A 23,697-nucleotide genomic window follows, 5' to 3' on the forward strand; every position below is an offset into this window, starting at 1 on the left:
AAAAACAAAACAACCTCGTCTCTCTCCACCCTGAGTAAGTGTAACAGACTAATTGCTGGAGCTCAGGAAGCTCAAACATGGTTAGTTTAAGAATAAAGACCACAGGCTGCTGCAATACTGTCTATGATTGGAGCATTAACATTACAGGCAAATAAAAAATTAATTCCCTGCAACTTAAACACCAACCTAATTAAAACCACAATGGAAAGAGCTTGGAGACAAAAATAAATAATTTCTCTAGCACTTGTTCCCTTTCCCTTCTGCGGTGGGGCCTGCTGTATTTTTAATGAATGTTGCATATAGCCAGAGCACGTGTTTGTGTGCAAGTGTTAAGAACGGTAACAGTGCTGTTACGTCATATTAACTGCTCCTGAGAAAGGAGTAAACACATTGTAGATCCTCCAAAATGGATTAAAGAGTGGAGAGGAGTAAATGTACTCGGGCTGTAGCATAGTACAGGGAAGCTAATGGCTCTAGCAGGAGCGGGAGGGTTTTTTCCATTCCCTTGAAGGATAGCAAGTTGGTGGTAGAGGTTGGGCTATGCACCGCTTCCATTGTAGAATCTGTTCTCTCTGCTCTGTTAGAAAGCAGTTTTTAAAAAAGAGCCATCCATTGTCCCAGCACAGAATGGAAACCATGCAAGGATCACACTGGGGTTGGGTAGTAAGGAAGAGGCATATCACTGCAAATGGAACTGCAGCTACGCTTACCCGTAGTTGGAGTATGAGAATGCATTGCCTTTGCCTATTCGCTCTGGTGGGAGGAGAACTTCAGAACCTTCTAGAGTAGGGGTCCTCCCCACTCTTGCTAATGGAAGGAAGGAAGAGGTCATCTAGGAAAGCGAATAGGGTGGAATGGTACAGAGAAGAGACCACCTGTTCTAGGTGGCAGCTGAGCTCTTGTTTTGAGCCCTATCCCTTCACTTCAGAAAAAGAGGCCCTGTGTTCCAACTGCCCCTGCTCCATTTGTTAAAAACTCAGGCTGGAGTTTAGGCTAGGAGTCAAAGGTGCGTGGGAAGTAACTTCTGCCACAGTCCCACTGGTCAAAGCTTAGCAAGCAGTAGTCTCCTGGAAGATGGGCTGATAAGAACTGTTCTCCTAAAGAACAAAAACAACAGGGAGAAGGCAACCAACCACAGAAAAAAGGAAGCTTCAATACTGAACATTTAGTGCTATACAAGATGCACTTAAGTAGTAGCAAAGGCCACAGCTTTCTAGACTATTCTGAAACTGTGGCAACCATGGCATATCCCCCAATGTGGAAACATACAGAGACCACTTTGTTTTCATACATGGGCCCACCACAATGAAGAGTTACTTCCCAATCATCAATACAGCACTGACAACACACTGTCCATGGAGGAGGCGAAGTCTTGGATCATTTAGTAGCAATACCTGATGTCAGAAGCAGCATGCACTGATGTCTCTTGCCCTTAAGTCAGATCGGGTGAGATGAGCTCTCCAAAGCGTATTTAGACGACAGTGATGTTAGGTGAATCTTTCAATGTACATGATCCAGTCACAGAACTGGAAGGGACCTTGAGAGGTCATATAGTCCAGTCCCCTGCACTCAAGGCAGGATTATTATCTAGACAATGTTCAGTAAGAGACCAAGTTTAGTTTACTTTTAACTGAAGTGTAACCCACAGAGTTTCAGCATGGAAACCTTGTACACCTCCACGTAAAGGTGAGTTAGTGCTCATTTTACTTTACCTTTAACTACACTACAGAAATGAACACTGTAAATGCCATGAGCAAGAGTGGTTGGAATGAAGACAGTCTTCCACCCTACCTAGAGAGGTCAGCTTCAAGAAATATGTTTTGCAGCTTTAGAGACTAAGTATCATTTTCTCCAGCACAAGGAGTTTGTTAACACTTCAAATTGTATGAGAAAGACGATTGATAAAAGACTTTTTAAAATGTTTATTGGCAGTTATTGGATGGAATGATGGTGCAATAGTGCAAAAAAATTGTGCAATTATGACAACACATCCCCTCTGCAGTTTTCACATTTAGTTTAGTATTTTAACTAAGACAGACATGGAATAAAGATTAAATACAAAATGGGCCAGTATGCTGCAGTTAACCACACAATTATGAGCTTTAGCTAGAATCTTATTTTTCCATCAATGCGTTTCAGTTCAGAACCACATTGAGGAATGGGGGTGGCAGGTAAGTGCTATGCAGCGCCATTACAGAACACTAAGTAGAACCAGAGATCTCTTCCATAGAAAGACTTAGTCAAGCAATACCCTCTGCCATTCTAAAACTACTATTGATTTACTAAACCAAATTTTTATCTCTTATGAACAGAAGATTAAGAGTATTAGATGTTCATAACTGGTATTTGTTCACAAAATGCACACCATCTGTTCTAGTGCCAGTTCCACATTGCTAACTAGTCATAGAGCTTCTCAAGGGTCATTTCTAAACAATTTGGTTTGGGCTAATGCAAACCAGAAAGTCCAATAAACCCTTGGGCTCAGGTTCCAACCTTGCCTGGCTCTCTCACCACCAATCAACATGTGACGTTGTCACATTAACTAGTTAAAAACTAAATGTGTCGTTACAGATGTTGGGGTTGCCTAGGCCACAGGGCGGGTTTCAATAGCAATTTTTGAATTCTACACCAGTGGTGGCTGTGCCGAGTGGGAAGATTGAAGTGTTTGGTAACAGTAAGCCACCAGCTAGTGTCTCACTAGAAAAGAAGATATTGTTAGAGAACGTTCTGTTAAATGCTGCATTGTCACCACAAACACTGATGTGAAACATTAATAAAAACAGTTACTGTTATCCATAGACTAAACTGGTCACCAAGCCCACTAGTGGTTCCAACTTCAGCACTCGTGCATTTTAATCCTTACCATTCAAAAATGTAATGGTAAAGTTTCTCTAGAAGAGTTAAGAGCTATGGCCACCTGGAGACTAATCAAACCATGGGGCAGATATTAGAGAACTGGTGAGTCAAGGTAAAGTGAGAATCAGTATTGTGCACTCTTTGGAAGTAATTCCTATTTGCATCATTCCTACAAAGTATAACTATACATATAAACATGTTAGAAGAATTGTAGTGCCACTTGTCCAAAACAAGACATCTCCAATTACTAATCACATTCTTCAAGATACAGTTGGGACAGGGAGTAATCATAATACAATACAGAAAGCAAAAAAATACAAGATAGTTTAGTTACATAAAGCAATAGAATTTGTACATAAACTGATAAATACTGTCTCCATTGTTCACTAATTCCAAGTAGTTATCTGCATGTTAGTTTCTAAATCTATTACTAGAGGACATTCTGGTTTGTGCTCCCTCAAGGTGGTCAATTCATTTCCAAGACTAGTCAGCCTGTTTTCCCAGGGGAAAACTCTGCAATGAAATTAGACTTCTTATGAGGACTTCATTTTGTTGCCTGCCAGATAACGATTCCTAAGATTACAGAAGCCACAGCAAGGCCAAGAATCAGGATGCAGATCTTCTTACGAGATTTCTTCTAATGAAAAAAATAGAACAAAAAATATTGACACAAACAGGAGATGACAGAAGACTCAATGAGTTCAGCTAATTACAGAGTTCTGGACAGGAGACAGCAGCAAAAGTAGAAGCACAGCACATCTATCCTGACTCAGGAGGAGAATGGAAAAAATTCTCAGAGAACAGTTTACACTTTGTTTAAATCAGTGTGCTTTATGGACTCAAACCAAAAATGCTCAGTGTTAACAGCATAAAGAACTAGGAGGTGATGCAGTCAGAACACGGTTGGACTCAACTCCTGCTGCTGTCAAAAAAGAGTGAGCAATACTTGAAGCTGGCTGAAACAGTAGTGGAGAGCGAGCAAGCTTGCGTTTTAAAATGCCTAGCAGACCATGCTATGATAGAACACACCGGCATGACTTGTACAGAAGTCACTCTCTTTGAGGGCATCCATAAGGCATGATCAAAGAATAACCAATTTACCTGTGTATTGCGTCTCCCCTTGTGTGCCTGAACTGGCTGTTACAAGAAGCTTCTTGCAACTATGCAAATGATATGTGGGTGAATTCATCAGCCACGATTTCTGCTCTTTGATGTAATGGTCTCTGCTTTCTGCATTGTATTTTATCCCCATCCTGACCTGGAGGCTTGTAATATACCCGGTCGTGAACACAGACATGCAGCTGTTTTAAAGTTTACCCACTTCAGCTTTATAGAGTCTCACTTGCCTTGGGAAACTTCCTACTGTGTCTAGGTAAGTATGATCAATGCCTACAACGCATGCAGATTCTAAACTGTTGGAGAGTCCAGCCCTGGTGTTTGTGAAATTGTGAAGTCGTCCCAGGACACAATGATATCGCAAGCTGCTGGATGGCGAGAGCAGCTGCTATTCTGTTCCGTTGGAGTGGGAGCTCCAACACCTTAGTTCCGGTCGAGAGCAAGCAGAGGAACAGCTACCACCACTAGCATGGGCCCTTTTCCTTCCTCACAGCTGAAGCCAGGATCAGACCACTGCTGCTCTACTGCACCGTAGCCTCCTCTTACCCATCTCCATGTCTCTCCTCCCCTGGACCAAGCATGCCCAGTTCCTTAGCCATAGCCCTTTCTACACAAGGGAGCAGCTGAAGCAGAACCTTAGTCCTGCCACAGGCTCTTGAACTGCAAGCGCGGCAGGCAGGAGGAGAGGTGCATGCCATCAAGCCAACACTAGAGATCTAATCAAAGTGGCCAAAATGAGGGGCTTTGAAACGTTGCTGAGAGAGAGATTTAGGAGGTCAGGAAAAAGAACTGATGACTGCTGAGGTGCAAGAGGGAAGAATGGATGAGTGGGTGGTGACCAAGTAGGCTGGTGGGAACTGAGCAGCAAATGGCAAGATGATGCAAGTTGAGCATGTGGTGGGACACTATGTCAAAGAGTGGGTGGGAGAGAAATCATCTGTTAAGTTTTTTGTGAATGGGGTTGTGTGCATTGGTATCTATGTTAAGTATTGGGTAGTACATTTTTGCCTGGGCTGGTAAACTCACAGATTTACTGTATCAGTCTGAAGATCAGCCTTGTAATGTTTCCACTGTAACACAATAACCTGCCTCTGCTAAGGAGTTCTCTGTTATCTTTCAATATCTGTTTTTATTTTAAAATGCAGTAGTGAAGACAAAACCCAGCAGCTACCTTCAACTATTCTCCAGGTCCATGCACCCCACATCATATCCCCTGCATGATGGAGCAGGCTGAGTAGAGGGGTCCCAAAGGGAACCCGTGGTTAATTTCTAGTATCTTATCGATAAGCCAAGTAGCACACATGGGAGCATCTTTTCCTGGAGATGGAGTTCATTAGAAGAGTTAGTCCCACCTCAGCCCCTGCTAGTTGTGTGAGAACTTGCCTGACTGATTGCAGAAGTGGGTACGTTTGCCTTGTTCTGTGCAATATGGCGATAGCACTGGTCAATATGTATGACAGTACAAAGTGCACAAGAGTTTACCTGATAATAAGCAGCTCTCTGTAACTGTTCAGTGGCTCTTTCCACGTGCACCTCTGAACTTTCCACATTTGCTTCTATGCTATCTACACAAGTGTAAGGTGAGAGAACTCAAGTTATATTAAAAGCCAATTCAGAACTGCAGAATTAAAGATGAACAGAATATGCTATCATATGGCATTTACATAGAATAGCGGCAATGGTTTAAATCAGTTTTTCCATATACATTGAATTTAAAATGTGGAATAGGTGTAGAATAAAGCCAGATAAAAGAGAGGAATTATTTCAGAGCATCTATTATCCAAGTGTACTTACCAATCATGTCTCCTTGATCGTGAATCATCATAGCTAAATCCTTAAATATCTGATTGACATCCAAAATGTCTGCCTGAAGACAACAGTTTAGTCAATAACAGTTTGACAAGTTACAACAGGGATAGATTATATTTTTCCAAAGCTAGTTTCTTCTTTGCTTAAAGGTCCATCTCAGGAATACTGCCCAAGGCTTAACGGACTAAACACCCCTCTATAAAAAAATTCCCATCCTACATGGATGTTGATTTTCAGTGGTTGTGGTAACAGTTTTTTCTACCTCATGAGAGACGAAAGCTTTCAAGACTTATACACCAAATACAGCAGAGAGCAAGCTTCATGGGTATTCAGTGGTTGTCCCAGGGCACTAGTAATTATCATAGTGCAGGATTCATATGAACATTTTTTATTAAAGCGTCACTCCTACCATCTGATGGGTGCTGGAGGGACCTGCACACAGCCCTCTTCAGCTAGGAGGTTACTCACCTAAGCATCAGCATCTCTAGAAGGAGCTCTGGGCCTACTGAACTCCTAGCTCTCTTGATCCCTCCGCACAAATAGACGAGCCTAGAGCACATTACCTGGCCCTTTTATTTAGGTCAGGGCTGCGAATGATAGGTTCTAGAACTCACCTCCAACTGCCTGATTGCCGTTTCCCTCTCTTTAATGAGTTCAAGGTCCTGTTCAGTTACTGCTACATCTTCTTGAGACTGCATTTGATTCCAGTCTTCATTACTGCAGAAAGAACACAGACTAAGGGCCTGTTCCTCCTGAGCGGCAGATACTTCCACTCCCCATTCATGCCACAATGCCAGTGAATTATAGAAAGCTTCCCCCGGGGATGAAAAAAACCAAATCAGGAGTGGATTTAAACCTTTAGTACAAGTAGATAGATTCTGGTATTATAGTTGTACTTAGAGACAAATTGGGCTAGTGATGACAGGTTACTGAAGGGATGAAGAGTGTGTTTTGCATAAGGATACTTCAAAATCTCCGTAAAGAAACTAAAAGTTGGTCTGTGTAGGATGCATTGTTCTAGATGAAAGTGTTCCTTATGGCTACATACTGGGAAACTTTGTATTTCCTATTGTGCTTGGGGCTGTGTGTTGTTTATAGGGCACCCAAAGAACAAAAGGCACAGATGGAGTCTTTATGGAAGGCAACCTGCAAGCATGTTGTTTTGAGTACTAGGCAGAGCATGCCATGCATGGGTCTGGGTTGAATGATACCTACTGGATGCATGGCATTGGAGGTCAAAATAAAGCCCATGATATTTTAGTCCACTATCCTATCAAGAACAACTGCAAATGAAAACAAACACCAGCAGAGATGTTAAAGCAAGCCTGTCTCCCCACCCCCAAATCACCTGCATCCTGGAGAGAGCATTGGGCAGGCTAGGCACTATTATGGACAACCAGTTTTCGCTAGCTAGTAAGTTTTAAGACCTTAGAGTGCCAAAATACATTAAGAGATGCACATTATCTCTGGGAGGGCCAACCGCCAACATGTGAAGTAGCCTAGTTTTGAAATAGTTTAATGTTTGGAAGCTGTGTACCACCACAATAAGGTTTACAAACTAACTACATACGGAAATGTTTTCTATTGTGTAGGAATTGGGTTTATTGGACTCTATGCACCAAGTTCAGTGATAATGCTGCATTAATGCAGTTTCTTGTAGTAACGTGTTAATTACACATAGATGGAAGTGATAAAATGCACCCCAGGAATGCAAGGAGTAGTTGTTACCTATCAAACGAGACCAGCTGCTCCTCTTTGAGTCTCTCATCAGTCTGGAAGAGAGGAATGGTTCATTACTGTCAAACTGCAGGCATCATGGGCACAACCAACCACAGCAAGGTAGGACTCTTACTATGTGGAGCTGAAGAGTTGGAACGTACTAGTCTGAGTACCGTTAAGATGCTTGCGTTACTTTGGTTTTTAGACATAAGCTACAGGGGCACTGCAAATCAGAGGCCACTGAAAGAGGCCCCCTAAACAGTCTGCTTAAGTCCTTTGTGATTGCTTGTCAATTCCTTTATCCACATACAATAAGTGTTTTGGTGCATTTACTTCTAAAGCCATCAACCCATGGATTATGATGAACTTCAGCAAGGGAACAGAATTACGAATAAATATTCCAAGGGGATTAGATGAAGCAGGGGAGAAAATGGGCAAGAGGGATTGAAAAAATGCTTTGGTGGTCCATTTTATTAGGAATGCTTCTTAGTAATCACAGGGACTTACAAGAGACAGAGACAACATCACCAGAAAAGGTTTTAACCAACCATGGATAGGAAGAACATTGGAAGCTGCACTAAGAAAGCAGTTCTCCTTCTCAAGGGAAGGAGAAAAGGGATATGGAGAGAGAGTGTCTGCCAAGAGGCAGCTCAAGGACGGACAAAATTTAAGGTCTTTTTGGAGAGCTATAGGCCAGTGCTGACAGTCTTATTGCAGGCCTACCAGCTGTGCTTTGGTTCCCCTCTCCACATATACCTGCACATGCCTGACTTTCCTCTTCCTCCTCCACTACTGTGAGCAGGCAACGCACTGAGAGACTTTTGGCCTGCTGTGCTTCAGAATACAAAGAGCTAGTACACAGACACTGCTCAGTGACAGTGCAGAATGACAGTTATGAAGTCTTCAGCCATGCATACATATGAGCTGATAGATCTCAGTAGTTTGGTGTCCACCTCCCACAAACATGCACATTTTCATTTGTTCATGGTTTGTCACAGAAGTCCAAATATTTGAGTGAAAGGTGCCTTTGTAATAAAGACTTCAGAGCTCACTGAGCTCATTATACAACTCCTCTTAAAATACTTACCGAGAGACGAGAGCCAGCCCGTGCCCTGGCTACAGTCTCCTTCTCCTTCTCCGACACTTTTCTCTGCACTGTCTGGAAGTTATTTAAGGCCGCAGAGAAGTCATTCATTAAACGCTCCTTCTGCAATTTCTGTTGGCGCTAAAGAATTGAAATAAGATAACTAGTTATTCAAATATCTACTGATGAGACAATCCACACAGCTCGGAGCTTCAGGAGGCCCCTATCTCCAGTGTTCAGCCAGATTACCCAGTCCAGCCCCTGCCAATGCCAGATCATTCCCTACCATGGGGTTCTCTAGTTTAGCTTTAAATTTAGAGAGTGAGGAAACTTTCCTGCAGACACTTCCAGAATCTAGTACATTGCAACCCATTATTCCTAGTCATACCACATGGACTGTACTAAATAATCAGCCAGTCTCCTTAGGTTAACAAGATTCAGATACCTACAGGCCTAAATCCCCTGCAGATCCCTCAGTAACTCATTTAGTCAAGTTAGAAGAATTTAACCCTATCTTTTCCTGGCAAGTGAATCCTACAAAAGCTGGAGGATAGTCAGTGACTTTCTTCAAGTTCCCTCTACTTTGTCAATATTTCCCTTAATACGGAATAGTGTGTTCCCTATGTGATTACGACAGAGCTGTACACGGGAACCGACCTTCCTGTTCCATAAACAGCCTCTGTATGCAGCCCTGAGCCTGGTCTACTTGGCTACTTCCTACATCATTCAGGAGTGTGAAAATGTCACAACATTAAGCACCATAGCTACACCAACTTAACCCCTGCTGTAGATGTGGCTAGGTTGATGGAAGAATGCTTCCGTTTATTTAGCAATCACTGTTTGGGGAGGTAGATTTAATACAGTGATGGAAAACCCTTTCATCGCTGTAGGAAGTGTCCACACTTCAACGCCATAGCTGTGCTACTGTTGCATCCATAGTGTAGACAAGCCCCTAGAGTGCTGCATTTTCCACAATTCAAAATTGCATTTAGTTTGCGGTCTATTATCCCTTAATCTCGTGGGATAACTGCTTTCCTGGTCTGTGTTTCAGCTTGTTTTTCTCCAGATTTATTAGCTACATTTCCCTCCAAGGCGAGTCTCATTTTACCTTTTCCATATTTCTCATATTTGTTTAGTTTGGTTGAATTCTGTCCTCATTAGGGTTGAACTCTTCCCTTTTTGTGTGTCATGTACTAGTTTCATTAAATGTGCCACGCACACCCCTCTTCCAGCTCATTAAGGATGTTAACTAAGATGAGGGCAGATTTGTGTGGTACCTACTATACAGGTTTCCTACAACTTGAGACAGTACTGTTTATTACCCAGTTTATGATCCTTTAGTCAGTTCTTGTCCACATTTCAACATTCTTATTAAGCAAATATGAATAATTTTTCAAACAGTTTTATGAGAAGGCATTTGATGCAGTAGCATAATCCAATGAAGCCGATTCAGATAGGACTGCAACTTTTAACTTTCTTCTGGGAAGAATCTTGCCATACTGATTCAGGCTTTCATGAACTCTTGGCTGGGATGCTGAAAAGTAATTATTGGCACTTCTAGCAAGAGACATTCACATATTGCAACTATTACTCCATATGTAAGGCCCTACCAAATTCACAGTCCATTTTGGTCAATTTCACGGCCATAGGATTTTAAAAATAGTAAATTTCATTATTTCAGCTATCTAAATCTGAAATTTCACAGTGTTATTTTAAGGATCCTGACCCATAAAGAAGTTGTGGGGAGGGGATCACAAGGTTATTAGGGGTGGGAGGGGAGTGGGGGGTTGCAGTACTGCTACAGTGGCGCAGCCTTCAGAACTGGAGAGCTGGAGAGCGGCGGCTGCTGGCCAGGAGCCCAGCTCTGATGACAGAGCCACCGCGACCAACAGCACGGAAGTAAGGATGGCATGGTATGGTATTGCCACCCTTACTTCGGCACTGCTGCTGGCAGGGTGCTGCCTTCAGAGCTGGGTGCCCGGCCAGCAGCTGCCACTCTCTGGCCACCCAGCTCCAAAAGAGCAGAAATAAGGGAGGCAATACTGCAGCCCCCCTAAAATAACTTGCGATCTCCCTGCAACTCCCTTTTGGGTCAGGACCCTCAATTTGAGAAACATTGGTCTCCCCCATGAAATCTGTATAGTACAGGGTAAAAGCACACAAGAGACCAGATTTAATGGTGGGAGACCAGATTTCATGGGCCATGACGTGTTTTTCATGGCCATGAATTTGGTAGGGCCCTATCCATATGGCAGCATAACTTGTCAAGGACTTCTTGTCCACTAGAGGGAAACTGAATTGCACATGTTGAACGACTATACAGAGCATGGAATTTCAGTCTTACTTACAACTGGTATTTAAGCCTTTAAATTTACGATCAGGTTGAGGCAAGATCTGCTGCTGCAGATCCCGTAACGGTATTTTGAAGACGATGACTGACAAGATTTTCCTTCACCAAGCACTCTTCCCATCCCATGGATATGCCTCAGCACATGAGCATCACTCTTTCAAGTCAAGGCTCAAAACTGCATCCTTTATCCCAAAATTTAGCAGGAGTGCGCTTGGGGCTTATCTATTTAAGGTTTATATTTTGTTTATGCCCGGCCTGTCTCCTTAGTTCCCATGGAGATGTGTTACCTTTTGTTGTGTGTTAGATAGAATCATAGAATATCAGGGTTGGAAGGGACCTCAGGAGGTCATCTAGTCCAACCCCCTGCTCAAAGCAGGATCAATCCCCAACTAAATCATCCCAGCCAGGGCTTGTCAAGCCTGACCTTAAAAACCTCTAAGGAAGGAGATTCCTCCACCTCCCTAGGTAACCCATTCCAGTGCTTCACCACCCTCCTAGTGAAAAAGTTTTTCCTAATATCCAACCTAAACCTCCCCCACTGCAACTTGAGACCATTACTCCTTGTTCTGTCATTTGCTACCACTGAGAACAGTCTAGATCCATCCTCTTTGGAACCCCCTTTCAGATAGTTGAAAGCAACTATCAAATCCCCCCTCATTCTTCTCTTCTGCAGACTAAACAATCCCAGTTCCCTCAGCCTCTCCTCATAAACCATGTGCTCAAGGCCTTTGGGCAGGGAACCTCATAAGATGACTAGAGCTTCCCACTACCTTCCCATGGAAAGGCAAGGGCATTCAAATGCACATTAGAATGATAAAGAGACTTGATGTTGGCCAACAAATGCTCCACTATGCAGCATTTTGGTACAATTTTGCATTGCCTATAATTTAGCTTCTTCACCACAGTCAGCTATCCCTTACAGCAAATAGTATCTTAAAAGGCATTTAGAAGCTACTAAGTAACAGTTCTGAATACACAGCCCAATTGTATTTTAATGCTATAGCACTGCCATAAGGCCAGGGGAGAGTGGGTGAAGGACAGAGCCACTATACAGCAACAGCGAGCCCCTTCTCCAAGCAGCTCTGCAGATTTCTGGTAAGAAGCTGGAGAAATCTGGAGCTGGAATGGTCCTTCTCTTTCCTCTGGATATGTCAGCTTGCTACAAAACCAGCACCCATGGCTTTCTACAGCTTGCAGAATCCAGATAGCTAGGGAAAGTTTCCATGCAGGGTTTACCAAACCAGCAGTCTGCAGAGCACTTCCTGGTGGTCTGCAGAGAGTTGGCTGGTCACACAGTACTGTTTCCTCCTCCTTTTTTCCCCCATCTACTAAACTGCAATGGGACAGCAAATGATGCATTACATGGAAACTGTGAGGAAAACCATGTACACAATTGCTGTTTTTATCACTGGGATGTTAGCTTGCTCAATGGGAGGGAGAAGTGGTCTGTACAGTGGTATACAAGGGAAGGGAGTCTCTTAAGATGTGTAAAAGCAGCAAAGAGTCCTGTGGCACCTTATAGACTAACAGACCTATTGAAGCATGAGCTTTCGTGGGTGAATACCCACTTCGTCAGATGCATGTCCATATTCACCCACGAAAGCTCATGCTTCAATAGGTCTGTTAGTCTATAAGGTGCCACAGGACTCTCTGCTGCTTTTACAGATCCAGACTAACACGGCTACCCCGCTGATTCTTAAGATGTGCTCCACACGACAGACTTTGAAAAATCCCAGTTCTAATAATATCTCCTGTATGGGGAGGGGAAAGTGTGGGGTCAGCAGACATTCTCTAGGGAAAGGCACAACCTGGAAATTCATTTTTGTATTTTAAATACATAGCCAAGGGCTGCCAGCTCATTTCTCTAACTGGGTCATTTACACTTCTGAATTATTAAACACAGGGCTCTTATTTTACAAATGAGTTATCAAGCCCTTGTTGTTCTGCAAAGGATCAGTGCCCCTGTTTTTGAGAAGCAGCCCTGTTCTACTGCACTCAGGAAGTGAGGAGAGTTCTCATTCTACTCTCCTTATACAGCTTGTAGGATACAACAGCATCGATTTGTGCAGTTAGTTGCATTAGGAAGCAGAATTCCTCAGTGCCCAAGTTCATAGTTAAATGCACATTTTCCTAAGCCTCATCACATGCTTAATGTATTCTTAGAAACATGACACTCCTGTGAAAGTAGAATTAACTCTGCATTTCTTGCAATAAGAAATTAACCCACAGGAACACAGTACAGACCTAAATGTCTGTTTATATAGTCAGACATTGCACATGGCTGCAATAACCAGCCACTTAAGTCTTTTACTTCAGTGATGCAAAAGTTTAAATTGTTGTCTTCTCAGATTACAAGCCTTTCTGATGAACAGCTGAGCCCTCCATGTATGGAGGAGCACAATGGGTACTTGCAAGTCCTGAAAAAACCAGAAAAAATTCTCATTTGGAACCATGCAGCTTTTTCAAGGGCATTCCACATAAATCTCCCAACCTTCCTGTTGGTAAGGAAGATCTAGTCTGGGGCACTCAACCTTCTGTCACTCGCACAATAGTGAAGGATGCACAGAAGATATCTTTGAAACAATGTCCATGAACTCCCAAGCAACTTTCCTGCAGCAAGGTTTTTGTGGTTTTTTTTTCCTTCTGTGCGTAGGTAGGCTGAGAAGGCAGCCTAGAAAGAATCTTTATCACCAGTTTTTCAGTCTGAAGCAATTACTTTTTGTTCCAATCCCACACTAACCCCCAAGTCTCTTCCTTTTGGTGGGTTAGCCATCCTTGCCACACTCCTCCCAGTCTTCATCTCAGAACTCAAACCTGCTATGCAAACTCACCACCAGGAGTCACTGGTAACAAATGACAAACCTTGCCCCACCCACAGAAGCAGATAAGCTAAAGCCTCATCTAGCAAGACAAGCACCTGTAATCACTGCCTGGCTGTATCTGTTCCAATATGACCGGGGAGTCAGTTTTGCTATAGCGGTGTCTCTCGCATTCATAGGAGTTGAGAGACAGAGAGAGATGGACAAGTTTATGAGTGCAACTGTACGATGGGGTTGCTTGTTATGCTGCGGAGGGGGAGGGGTTCAACAGCCCAAGAGCTCACTTCTAGTGTGTGTCTTATGTTCCTAAAAGCTCAGGGTTCAGCTGGCCAGCTGCAGGGGTGAGGACGGGATTCCCAAAAATGTACTTGAGGGCCTGGTACACCTCAGTCCCTCTTATTCTCTGCCTGTGGCACATAAATCTAGTTGCCTGTGGGCCAGTGTTCCCTCTAATTTTCCCCACCCATGTGCAAAGTGAAATTTGTTATGTGCACCAACATGGAGGTGATGGCTGGGACAGAGGGTTGGGGTATAGGGGGTGAGGGCTCTGGCTGGGGGTGCGGGCTCTAGTGTGGGGCCAAGGATGAGGGGTTTGGGGTGCAGGCTGCCCCGGGGCTATGGTGCATGACTCCCCCAGCTCTCTCTCCCCACAGTAGCACCTGGGCTTGGAGAAAGAGGTGCCTCTCCCTGGCCGTGGCAGCTCCAGCGGACCTGGGCCGGTCCGGGCCAGGGGATGGGCTCCTCTCCCCGGCCATGGCAGTTCTAGCAGGCCAGGGCCGGGGGAGGGGCTCCTCTCCCCTGCCATTCTGGAGGGGCTGGGCCGGGGGACCTGCATGTCTCTAAACAGCCTGTTGCACGGCTGTGCAGCTTACAGGGAACCTAGCTGTGGGCTGTAATACTTTGGTCTAATTTCCGTTGTCAGGTTTAATCAATGGATGCCCTCTGACATACTGCTATTTGAAGTGCTGGTACACTATGAGTGCACTGTGGAATTCCCATTGCACTGCAACAGTGTCCACATGGAATACAAGTGTGCAGCAAGCTTCTCACACCCTGGCTTGCTGTGAAGTAATGTCCATTGTAGGCAAGCTCTCAATGGCAGAGCCAGAATTAGAACTCGGAGGTTCCAGGATCATTCACCCATGGTAAACCCATGAGACAGCAGCTGATCAGGATGCCAATGAATTAAAGACCCTCTTCGTTACAAGAAGACTTCCTAGTTTACACTATACCAAGAAGCCTGTCACATCACTGTGACAGAATGATCATAGATCTAGGTTGTGTTCCAATCTCTTTTGGGATAAAATCTCAGCACAGAAATCCACGCAAGCTGAAAGTAAAACTTTGTGTTCTACAAACACAAGTGACATGGGGCACTGAGGACTCCCTGGCTTCACTCACCATTTTAAAGCATCCCTATACAATTCTGTATTGGGGGGGGGGGGGGGGGGATAGCCGTGTTAGTCTGTATCCACAAAAACCACGAAGAGTCTAGTGGCACCTTAACTAACGGATATATTTGGACATAAGCTTTCATGGGTAAAAAACCTCACTTCCTCAGGTGCTCTCTGCTCTCTTTAGACAGAGGTCACCCTATCAGATGACCTAGATTTGCTAGTTCATACTTGTCCTGTAATGACACAAGTTATTGTGTTTGTTTCTTAAGAAAATATTATGATAATTTTTCTTCCTTTCCACTGAAGCTTCACCCCACAAACCTGTTCAGAAGCAGATAAGGGAAGTGGCAGAGATCCCAGCTCCTTTAGGTACTCATTTGTCTCCTTGGCGAGATGGTTTGCAGAATGCTGTAACTGTTGTCTAAAATAAAAATACAAGCTTATGTAGTTTCCTCTGAACTAATTTGTTAGTATAGTTTCCAAACAATTAACATTTGTCATCGTACCACATAAGGGTTCCAAAAGCATGCACATTTAAGTGGCACATTATGACAATTCAAATGATTGCAGCTCTATGTTTACAACTGTCAGGTTATCCCAGGAAGTTCCACTTGCACTTATGGCACTAAATAATATTAGGAGTTCCCATGCCAAGAGGGAAGAGAATTCTTAAGAGTCTGCAGAAGCTTACTACTATCTGAATCAAATAACAAGAATAGTCTTTACCTGACAAGTCCCAAGGACCATTTCCTCAGTAAGGAGTTGCAGGCGTTATAAAACACTGCATAGCAGACAGCATCTTCCTTTGCTCAAGGTGACAGGAGGAACTGACTTCTAACTTTTGTATTAGGGTGCATTTGTAGCTTCAGTTTGCACATATTTTGTTGACATGTTACTTAAAGGCGACACAGCCTAGCTACATTAAAAATAGTATTTAAGGTCGTTTCTGGTTCTACATCTGCTCTAGACCTCCTACCAAACCTTGTGGTTCAGCAGTCACTTTAAGATGTTTCTTTCCCCCTTATTGCTGTAAGGCAGCGGTTCTTAACCAGGGATCCAAGGTCCCCTGGGGGGCTGTGAGGAGGTTTTAGGGGGGCCACCAAGCAGGGCCAGCATTAGCCTCACTGGGGCCCAGAGCAGAAAGCCGAAGCCCTGCTGCATGGGGTTGAAGCCCAGGCCCTGAGCCCTTCCATCTGAGGCTGAAGCCGAAACCTGAGCAATGTAGCTTTGTGGGGGCTCCTGTGGCATGAGGCCCCCCAAGGCAAGTGGCCTGCTTGCTACCCCCTAACGCCAGCCCTCGCTCTTATACACAGAAACCCCATTATTGTGGCACAAGTGGGCCATGGAGTTTTAAATAGCATTTTGGGAGGGGGGTCTCAGAAAGAAAAAGGTTGAGAACCCCTGCAGTAAGGGACACAAAAAACCTGGGAAAATGGCACACATCATAAAACAGCAAGAATGAGAATATCAAGTGCACAGAACAGCTGCTTATTCAAATCTTTCCACTAGTCATCCAAGGAAAACATTTTTAGACAGAAGTGTAATTCTTTAAATGCTGACTGGGTCCCCAATTTTTGCTTAGTGGTTTTGCTTTCATTTTGGTGACCATGAACAATGATTACCATGCCCATCATAATGTGACACACATAAGCCATGGAAATTGGCGGGTGGGGGGAGGAAATTGGCTCTTTAGTTAGTGGTTACATTGGGTGTACCATAGACAGGTTTCTGGAACCTATGAATACTATTGTCCCAGCAAGTTAGGATGGTCCCAGAATGCTTTGCTATAAGAAGTCATGATCTTCTATAATAGACAGCCAACCATAACCTATGAAAAGTCCTTAGTTGCACACACACAGTTCTGCTTTAGCGTACCCAGACAGTTCACCACTGGAAACTGTACATATCATTAGTATGCCTACCGTATGATCTACATTAAATTCATGTCACAAAGTTTCCAGACACCTTGCTGTAATTTGTAGTGTTTTCTGCCCTAGGAAGGAGGATTTGGAAGGAATTAATTCATTAACCAAGAGTGCTATCACTGCATAGATTAAGCTTCTTACGAGTTTCACTCTCCTGCCATGTGCACACAGAACCTAGTGGCGGGTCAGAGCATAAGATGGGGGAAAGGAAGGAAAGGGATATAAAAAAAAAGCACTAGGCAATAAGTTCTTTGCATGCCCATAAGACACCAAGAAGAAAGCTATCAACCATATAGCCCAATGGATGTACAGGACTAGGCAGTCAGGTTTAGTAGAGTTTGTGTTGCCTCATTGCATACTCTAGCCCACAGCAGGTAAACTATAGTGATGCTTGAGAAGTTAATTTGATGGTTGTGTTGACTATGATTTCCCTGCATTTCTGTACCAATACACTTGGAAGTGTCACCCTAGAAAGCACTATTTGTTAAGTACCAATAATCCCTTCAAGTGAAAGCTGAGGGTTTTTCTATAACAGAACTATATTAACTGGAAACTAGATTCATTAGACTGACACCAGTGATTAGTTATTTAATCCAGCCATTAAATCCAGATCAAATCAGCTAAAATCTAGTTGAAGCACTCAAGCATTAGCAGTGTCCTGCTTACATTCCGAAAAAGTTTAGAATGTTCTGCACTTCATATAGAATGTTATAAACATGTTCCATATCCACCCAGGTGTCTATTATACATAGCAGCCCTCAGATTTGTACTGAGCAGCTCGGAATGACAAAACAGAGACTACAGGAAGAGAGGGGGCTCCCTTTTATAAGTAGGAACCTTGTCACTGGAAATGGAAATCTCATCCTGTAACAGATTTCATCTGACAAATTTTTCATCCCAAAAAGAGAGAAAGTCAAAACCATCAGATTTTTCATGGGAAGGGATTTCCAGAAAATTCTGTTCGGTGAGAGCCAAACCAGAAGCTTTTGGCTTGCTGGCTGGCCACCCAGAAGGCTCTTTACCTATAGGTAGAAACTGAAACTGACTAAAGCCTTCCAGGCAGGCAGCCAGAGAGCCTTCATTTAGATTTGGACACAACACGGAAGGTGGCAGTTATGGGTTATAAGCTCTAACTTGTCTGGTGAAGAGGAGGGTGCCACAGATCACCGTCAACGGTGGGAGGAATCACAGCGTTCTATTGGTCAGTCACTGCCTGCCACAAAGCCGGCAGACCCCGGACAGTCAAGTGCTGACCCGCCATGGTCTGTCCGCCTCCTGGGGTGCTTGGGCTAAACGAAAAGTTTAAATGCAGATTGAAACCTTGCACCTGGCAAAAATAAGAAACCAAGAACTTTCCAGCTTGGAAGCTGGAATGTCAGGACCACTTGTCTGGGATTGACCAATGATGACCTACAATACAAAAACAGCATACAGAAATCAGCTTTGATAGACTGTGAGCTGTACAAACTCAATGTTGACATTGCAGCACTTCAGGAAACAAGACTTACAGATGCTGGTTCTGTCAAGAGACCTTATTTTGGCAAGGTAAAAGCAGTGAAGAAAATCGTCTGCACGGTATCAGTTTCGCTGTGAGAAACAAGTAGGTAAAGCTCCTAGAAACACCCATTGGGAAGTCAGAGCGTATCATTTCACTTAAATTTCACATGACCATCGGCTCTGTGAACATCATTAGTGCCTATGCACCAACACTGAAATCTAACCCCAAGGAGAAGGATATATTTTACGACTCTTTGCATTAAGTCATCAAAAGAATACCATCAACTGAGCAACTTTTTCCTCCTTGGTGTCTTTAATGTAAGAGTTGGTGCAGACAACTCACGGCCAGATTGCCTAGGACATTTTGGCATTGGCAAGATGAATGAGAACAGCCAACGACGTCTTGAATGCTGCACCCAAAACCAAATATGCATTACCAATTCATATTTTACAGGAAAAGAGTGCCACAAAGTGTCATGGCGACATCCACGACCAGGCCACTGGCACAAATTAGACCTTGTAATTGTCAGGAGGAAAGACCTACCCTTAGTGCAGAACACTCACACGTTCCACAGCACTGATTGTGACACTGACCACTCCTTGATTAGTAGCAAAGTGAAGATTACAGCCAAGAAACGACAGAGCAAAACCTAGGAGCAAGCCCCAAATCAATGCTATTAACACTGAAAACCACAGGAATTGCCAGGACTTTGTGAAGACTTTTGAACTTAGCATGCATGGGAAGTCATTACCTGAGAAGGCAGAGGAATTTTGGGAAGATTTAAGAACAACAATCCACAAAGTATATAAAAGGTTGTTACAAGGAGGAGGGAGAAAAATTGTTGTTCTTAATCCCTGAGGATAGAACAAGAAGCAATGCGCTTAAGTTGCAGCAAGGGCAGTTTAGGTTGGACATTAGGAAAACAAACTTTCTGTCAGATATGTTAAGCATTGGAATAAATTGCCTAGGGAGCTTGTGGAATCTCCATCATTGGGGATTTTTAAGAACAGGTTGGACAAACACCTGTCTGGGATAGCGTACATAATAAAAGCAGCAAAGAATCCTGTGGCACCTTATAGACTAACAGACGTATTGGAGCGTGAGCTTTCGTGGGTGAATACCCACTTCGTCGGATGCAGACGGAATACCGACGAAGTGGGTATTCACCCACGAAAGCTCATGCTCCAAATACGTCTGTTAGTCTATAAGGTGCCACAGGACTCTTTGCTACTTTTACAGATCCAGAATAACATGGCTACACCTCTGATACTGTAGATAATACTTAGTCCTGTCTTGAGTGCAGAAAATTGGACTAGATGACCTCTCACCCCTTTCAGTTCTATGATTCTATGAAACAGCTTTAGCTACATTTGAGGGAAAGAGACCACCAAAAAAGGACTGGTTTGAAGAAAACGAAGCAGAACTATTACCTCTCATCAACATTAAGAACACAGCCTCTATCTGGAACACAACAAGAAATCAACAAAGTACCAAAGTGAGACTTTGACATGCAAACGTTGTGCAAATCATTACTGGATCAAGGTCTGTGAAGAGATACAGACAGCCTTAGACACAGGAACCCTCACAGTCATGTATGACGGCCTGAAGAAAGCTCTAGGCCCCACTGTCAACAAGGTTGCCCCTCTCAAATCATACAGCAGTGAAATGATTATAGATAAAAGCAAGCAGTTGTCTTGTTGGGTTGAACACTATTCAGAGCTATACGCACAAGAAAGAAACATCATCAGCAAATCACTAGACCAAATGCCAACTCTACAGGTGGAGCCCACTGTAGAAGTGGGCAAGTGGCAAGACTCCTGGAAAATATGGCATCCGAGCGGAAATCCTCAAGTGTGAGAAAGACAGCCTATTACCATATCTTCATCAGCTGCTACTTAAATGCTGGAAAGAGGGTGAAGTACCACAAGAGTTGCGCGATGCAAACATCATCACTTTGTATAAAAATAAAGGCGAAAAGGACAATTGCAACAACTTCAGGGGCATCCTGCTACTAAGCGTAGCAGGAAAGGCTTTAGCAAAAAGTCATCTTAGTGCACTTACAACAGCTGGTGAATTGTGCCAACCCTTAATCATAGTGTGGATTCAGGGCTGGAAGATCAACTATAGACATGATATTTTCTCTGTGTCAACTCCAAGAAAAGTGCAAAAAGCAACACTGACCATTGTACATCACTTTGTGGACCTAACCAAAGCATTCGACACAGTCAGCAGAGCAGGTCTATTTGAAATACTAGAAAAGATAGGATGCCCACCAACCCTATTAAGTCATACATTCATTCCACAACAACATGAGAGCAACTGTCCATTTGATGGGTCCACTTCAGACAGCTTTGAGATGAAAAGTGGAGTAAAGCAAGGATATGTTCTTGCTTCTACACTCTTTTGAATCTTTTTCCCGGTACTCTTGAATTGTGCGTTTAAGGACGTGAAAGATGGAGTGCATCTCCATACGAGATCAGATGGGAAACTCTTCAACCTGTCCCAACTTAAGTCCAAGACCAAAGTAAAAAAGGAGCTAATCAGGGAACTTCTATTCGCTGATGATGCTGCCCTCATAGCCCACAATAAAGACTCACTACAAGAACTCATGGACTACCTTTCAAGTGCCTGTCAGGCATTTGCTCTCACCATCAGCATCAAGAAAATGGTTGTATTAGGATAGGCGGGTTCCACAAGATCCTTCAATTATCCTATATGCAAACCAGCTAGTAATTGTCCAAAAGTTCAGCTATTTAGGGTCTACAGTGACCACCAACCTCTCACTGGATGAAGAACTAAATGTTCGCATTGCAAAGGCTGCCACCACCTTTAGCAGACTGACTAAAAGTGCATGGAACAACTCAAAGCTTATCATCAAGACCAAAATGCTAGTGTACCAAGCCTGCGTACTCAGCACTCTCACGTATGGTGGGGAAACATGGATAACTTATGCTCATCAGGAGAAAAGGTTAAATAGTTTCCAACTATGTTGTTTACACCGTATACTCAACACCAAATGGCAGGATAAAGTCACCAATGCAGAGGTTCTTCAAAAGGCAAATTTACCAAGTGTGACAGCTCTGCTCAAGCAAAGACGTCTGCATACCCAAGAACATGCTATACAGGGAGCTATCGGAGGGAACAAGAACAACAGGACGTCCCAAGTTTCGCTATAAAGAGATGTGCAAGCGAGATATGAAGGAATCTGGAATTGATCCTGACCAATGGGAAATCTTGGCAAGTAACTGTAACAAGTGGCGTCATTGATACCCTGATGGAGACAAAGTCCATGACAGAAGCTGGCTCCTACAGCTTGAAGAGAAAAGAGCTCAGAGGAAGCAAGCAACTCCCAACCCAAATATATACATTTGCAATAACTGCCAAGAGATTTGCACGTTCAGTCACACGAGACATTGCAAACCATCTACATCACAGACTGCAATTCCCAGAGTCTCTTGTAGACGTAAGGTTGCCAACAAGCCTTACCCAAGAGATTTCTTTGCACTGGAATAAACCCAATGCAAATAAATTGGATGTTTCTTTTCAAAGAATCTGTAACATGAGATTCTATGGCCATTTAGTTCACCTCTGGGTGTCAAAGAAAGATTCTTCACTGCACATTTTCTAGATTTGATCAACTCTAATTTTAATATTCAGAGAAACTGAGCTTCTTCCATTTCCTTTGGGAGATCATTCCATCATCAGGAGACCTCACAGTTGGGAAGGTTTTCTGGGTTTTAATTTGATTTTTCCTTTTAATAATTTCCTCTTATTATTCCTAAGTTATTTCTCTACCACTCTGCTGCTTACACCCTTCAATTATTTGTACGCTTGCATACAACTGTAGTCCTTGCTTAGGACTACAGAGTTTTGCTGACAAAAGTTACGCCGCTTTAATTAAAGCACTGTTGCATGTCTACACTATGCTCCCTGTGTTGGCAGAGCACAGGCACACTAGCAGCTCTTGCACTGACACAGAGAGCAGTGCACTGAGGGTAGCTATCCCAGCGTACAACTGGCCGCAGGCTGCTTTGGGAAGGTTTTGCAATGCCTCATGGGCAGGCACAGCATCACATGATGCAGGTTTCTTAAGCCCATTGTTCCATGGGCATCCTACTAGATTGCCAGCCACTTTTCAACTGAAGGGGGGGGAGGGCGTGTGTGTGTAGAGACAGAGACGGACTGTATTGGGGGAGTATATGAGAGTGGAGGAGGAGTGTGTATGTGAGAGAGAGAGAGAGTATGCGTTAGGGGAAGAGTGAGTGTGTCAGCGTGCTGTCTCTAAATTCATACAGCAACCAGAAGCATCCAGTCCTGAGGCAGGGAAAAGGAGATGCCTCCATTCCCAGCTCTGCACAGCAGTCTCCCTCCCACCTCCCACCCCCTGCAGCAGCAGTCTGTCTGCTGCTGTGTTCCCAGTGCAGGGGAGAGGAGGATTCCACATTAAATGATTTGCTCTTTGCTGCCAGAATGGAGCAGCATGCTCAGCTGTCAGAACTTCCCAGAGCTTTGGAAGGCGAAGGGCTATGCCTTTGTAGCTGGAATCCAGGGCAGCAGAGTGATCACGGTGGGTATTGTAGGATACTGGGGGAGGCCAGTTATGGCGACAGAATGAACAGCTGCATCTACACTGACACTGTGTCATTTTAAATTTGCTGCAAAAAGCATTATGCCTCGTCGAGGCGGTTTTATTCTGTCGCAAAACAGGAGAGTTTTGCCGACAAAACTAGCTTTGCAATGTATACACCCCCACTGTTTTGTGTAGTGTAGACAAGGCCTTAGACAATCTATGCGTAATTGCCTTAGGTCAGTCCTTCCAGACCTTTTGAGAATGTTGGTTGTTCTATCTGAACTCCCTGCGGTTTGTCATCCAGTGGCATATTCTTCTCTAGTGTTTAAAGTTACATTAGGCATTTTGATTGCCATAACTTATTGCTGCTGATCATTCTCTTGCCTAGTCTTTTGGCATTACAGGTGTTTCTCCCTCTTCAGAATATTATCTTCTCATTACGTCTCCTAATTTAGGATCCAAGAATTTTGTTAGTGTGACATTTACTCTCTTCTAAATCATAAGTGAAGCTTAAAATAGTATCAGCTCCATCACAGATCCTGCTCTAACCTGCA

At 43.6% G+C, this 23,697-nt stretch overlaps 1 protein-coding gene across 1 annotated transcript in view; it reads right to left on the minus strand.

Moving 5' to 3' along the window:
• Positions 1-1,907: 1,907 nt before the first annotated feature.
• Positions 1,908-23,697, minus strand: part of STX12 (syntaxin 12) — a 40,272-nt gene continuing 18,482 nt past the window's right edge. Inside the window, exons 3-9 of the mRNA XM_044997978.1 lie at positions 15,472-15,571; positions 8,588-8,725; positions 7,510-7,553; positions 6,396-6,498; positions 5,767-5,839; positions 5,455-5,537; positions 1,908-3,493 (exon numbers count right to left, since the gene is read on the minus strand). Coding sequence (XP_044853913.1) covers positions 3,401-3,493; positions 5,455-5,537; positions 5,767-5,839; positions 6,396-6,498; positions 7,510-7,553; positions 8,588-8,725; positions 15,472-15,571 — 634 coding nt within the window. The 3' untranslated portion in view covers positions 1,908-3,400. The remainder of the gene's footprint in view (positions 3,494-5,454; positions 5,538-5,766; positions 5,840-6,395; positions 6,499-7,509; positions 7,554-8,587; positions 8,726-15,471; positions 15,572-23,697) is intronic.

Source organism: Mauremys mutica, chromosome 23, assembly GCF_020497125.1.
Source record: "Mauremys mutica isolate MM-2020 ecotype Southern chromosome 23, ASM2049712v1, whole genome shotgun sequence".
NCBI lineage: Eukaryota > Metazoa > Chordata > Testudines > Geoemydidae > Mauremys > Mauremys mutica.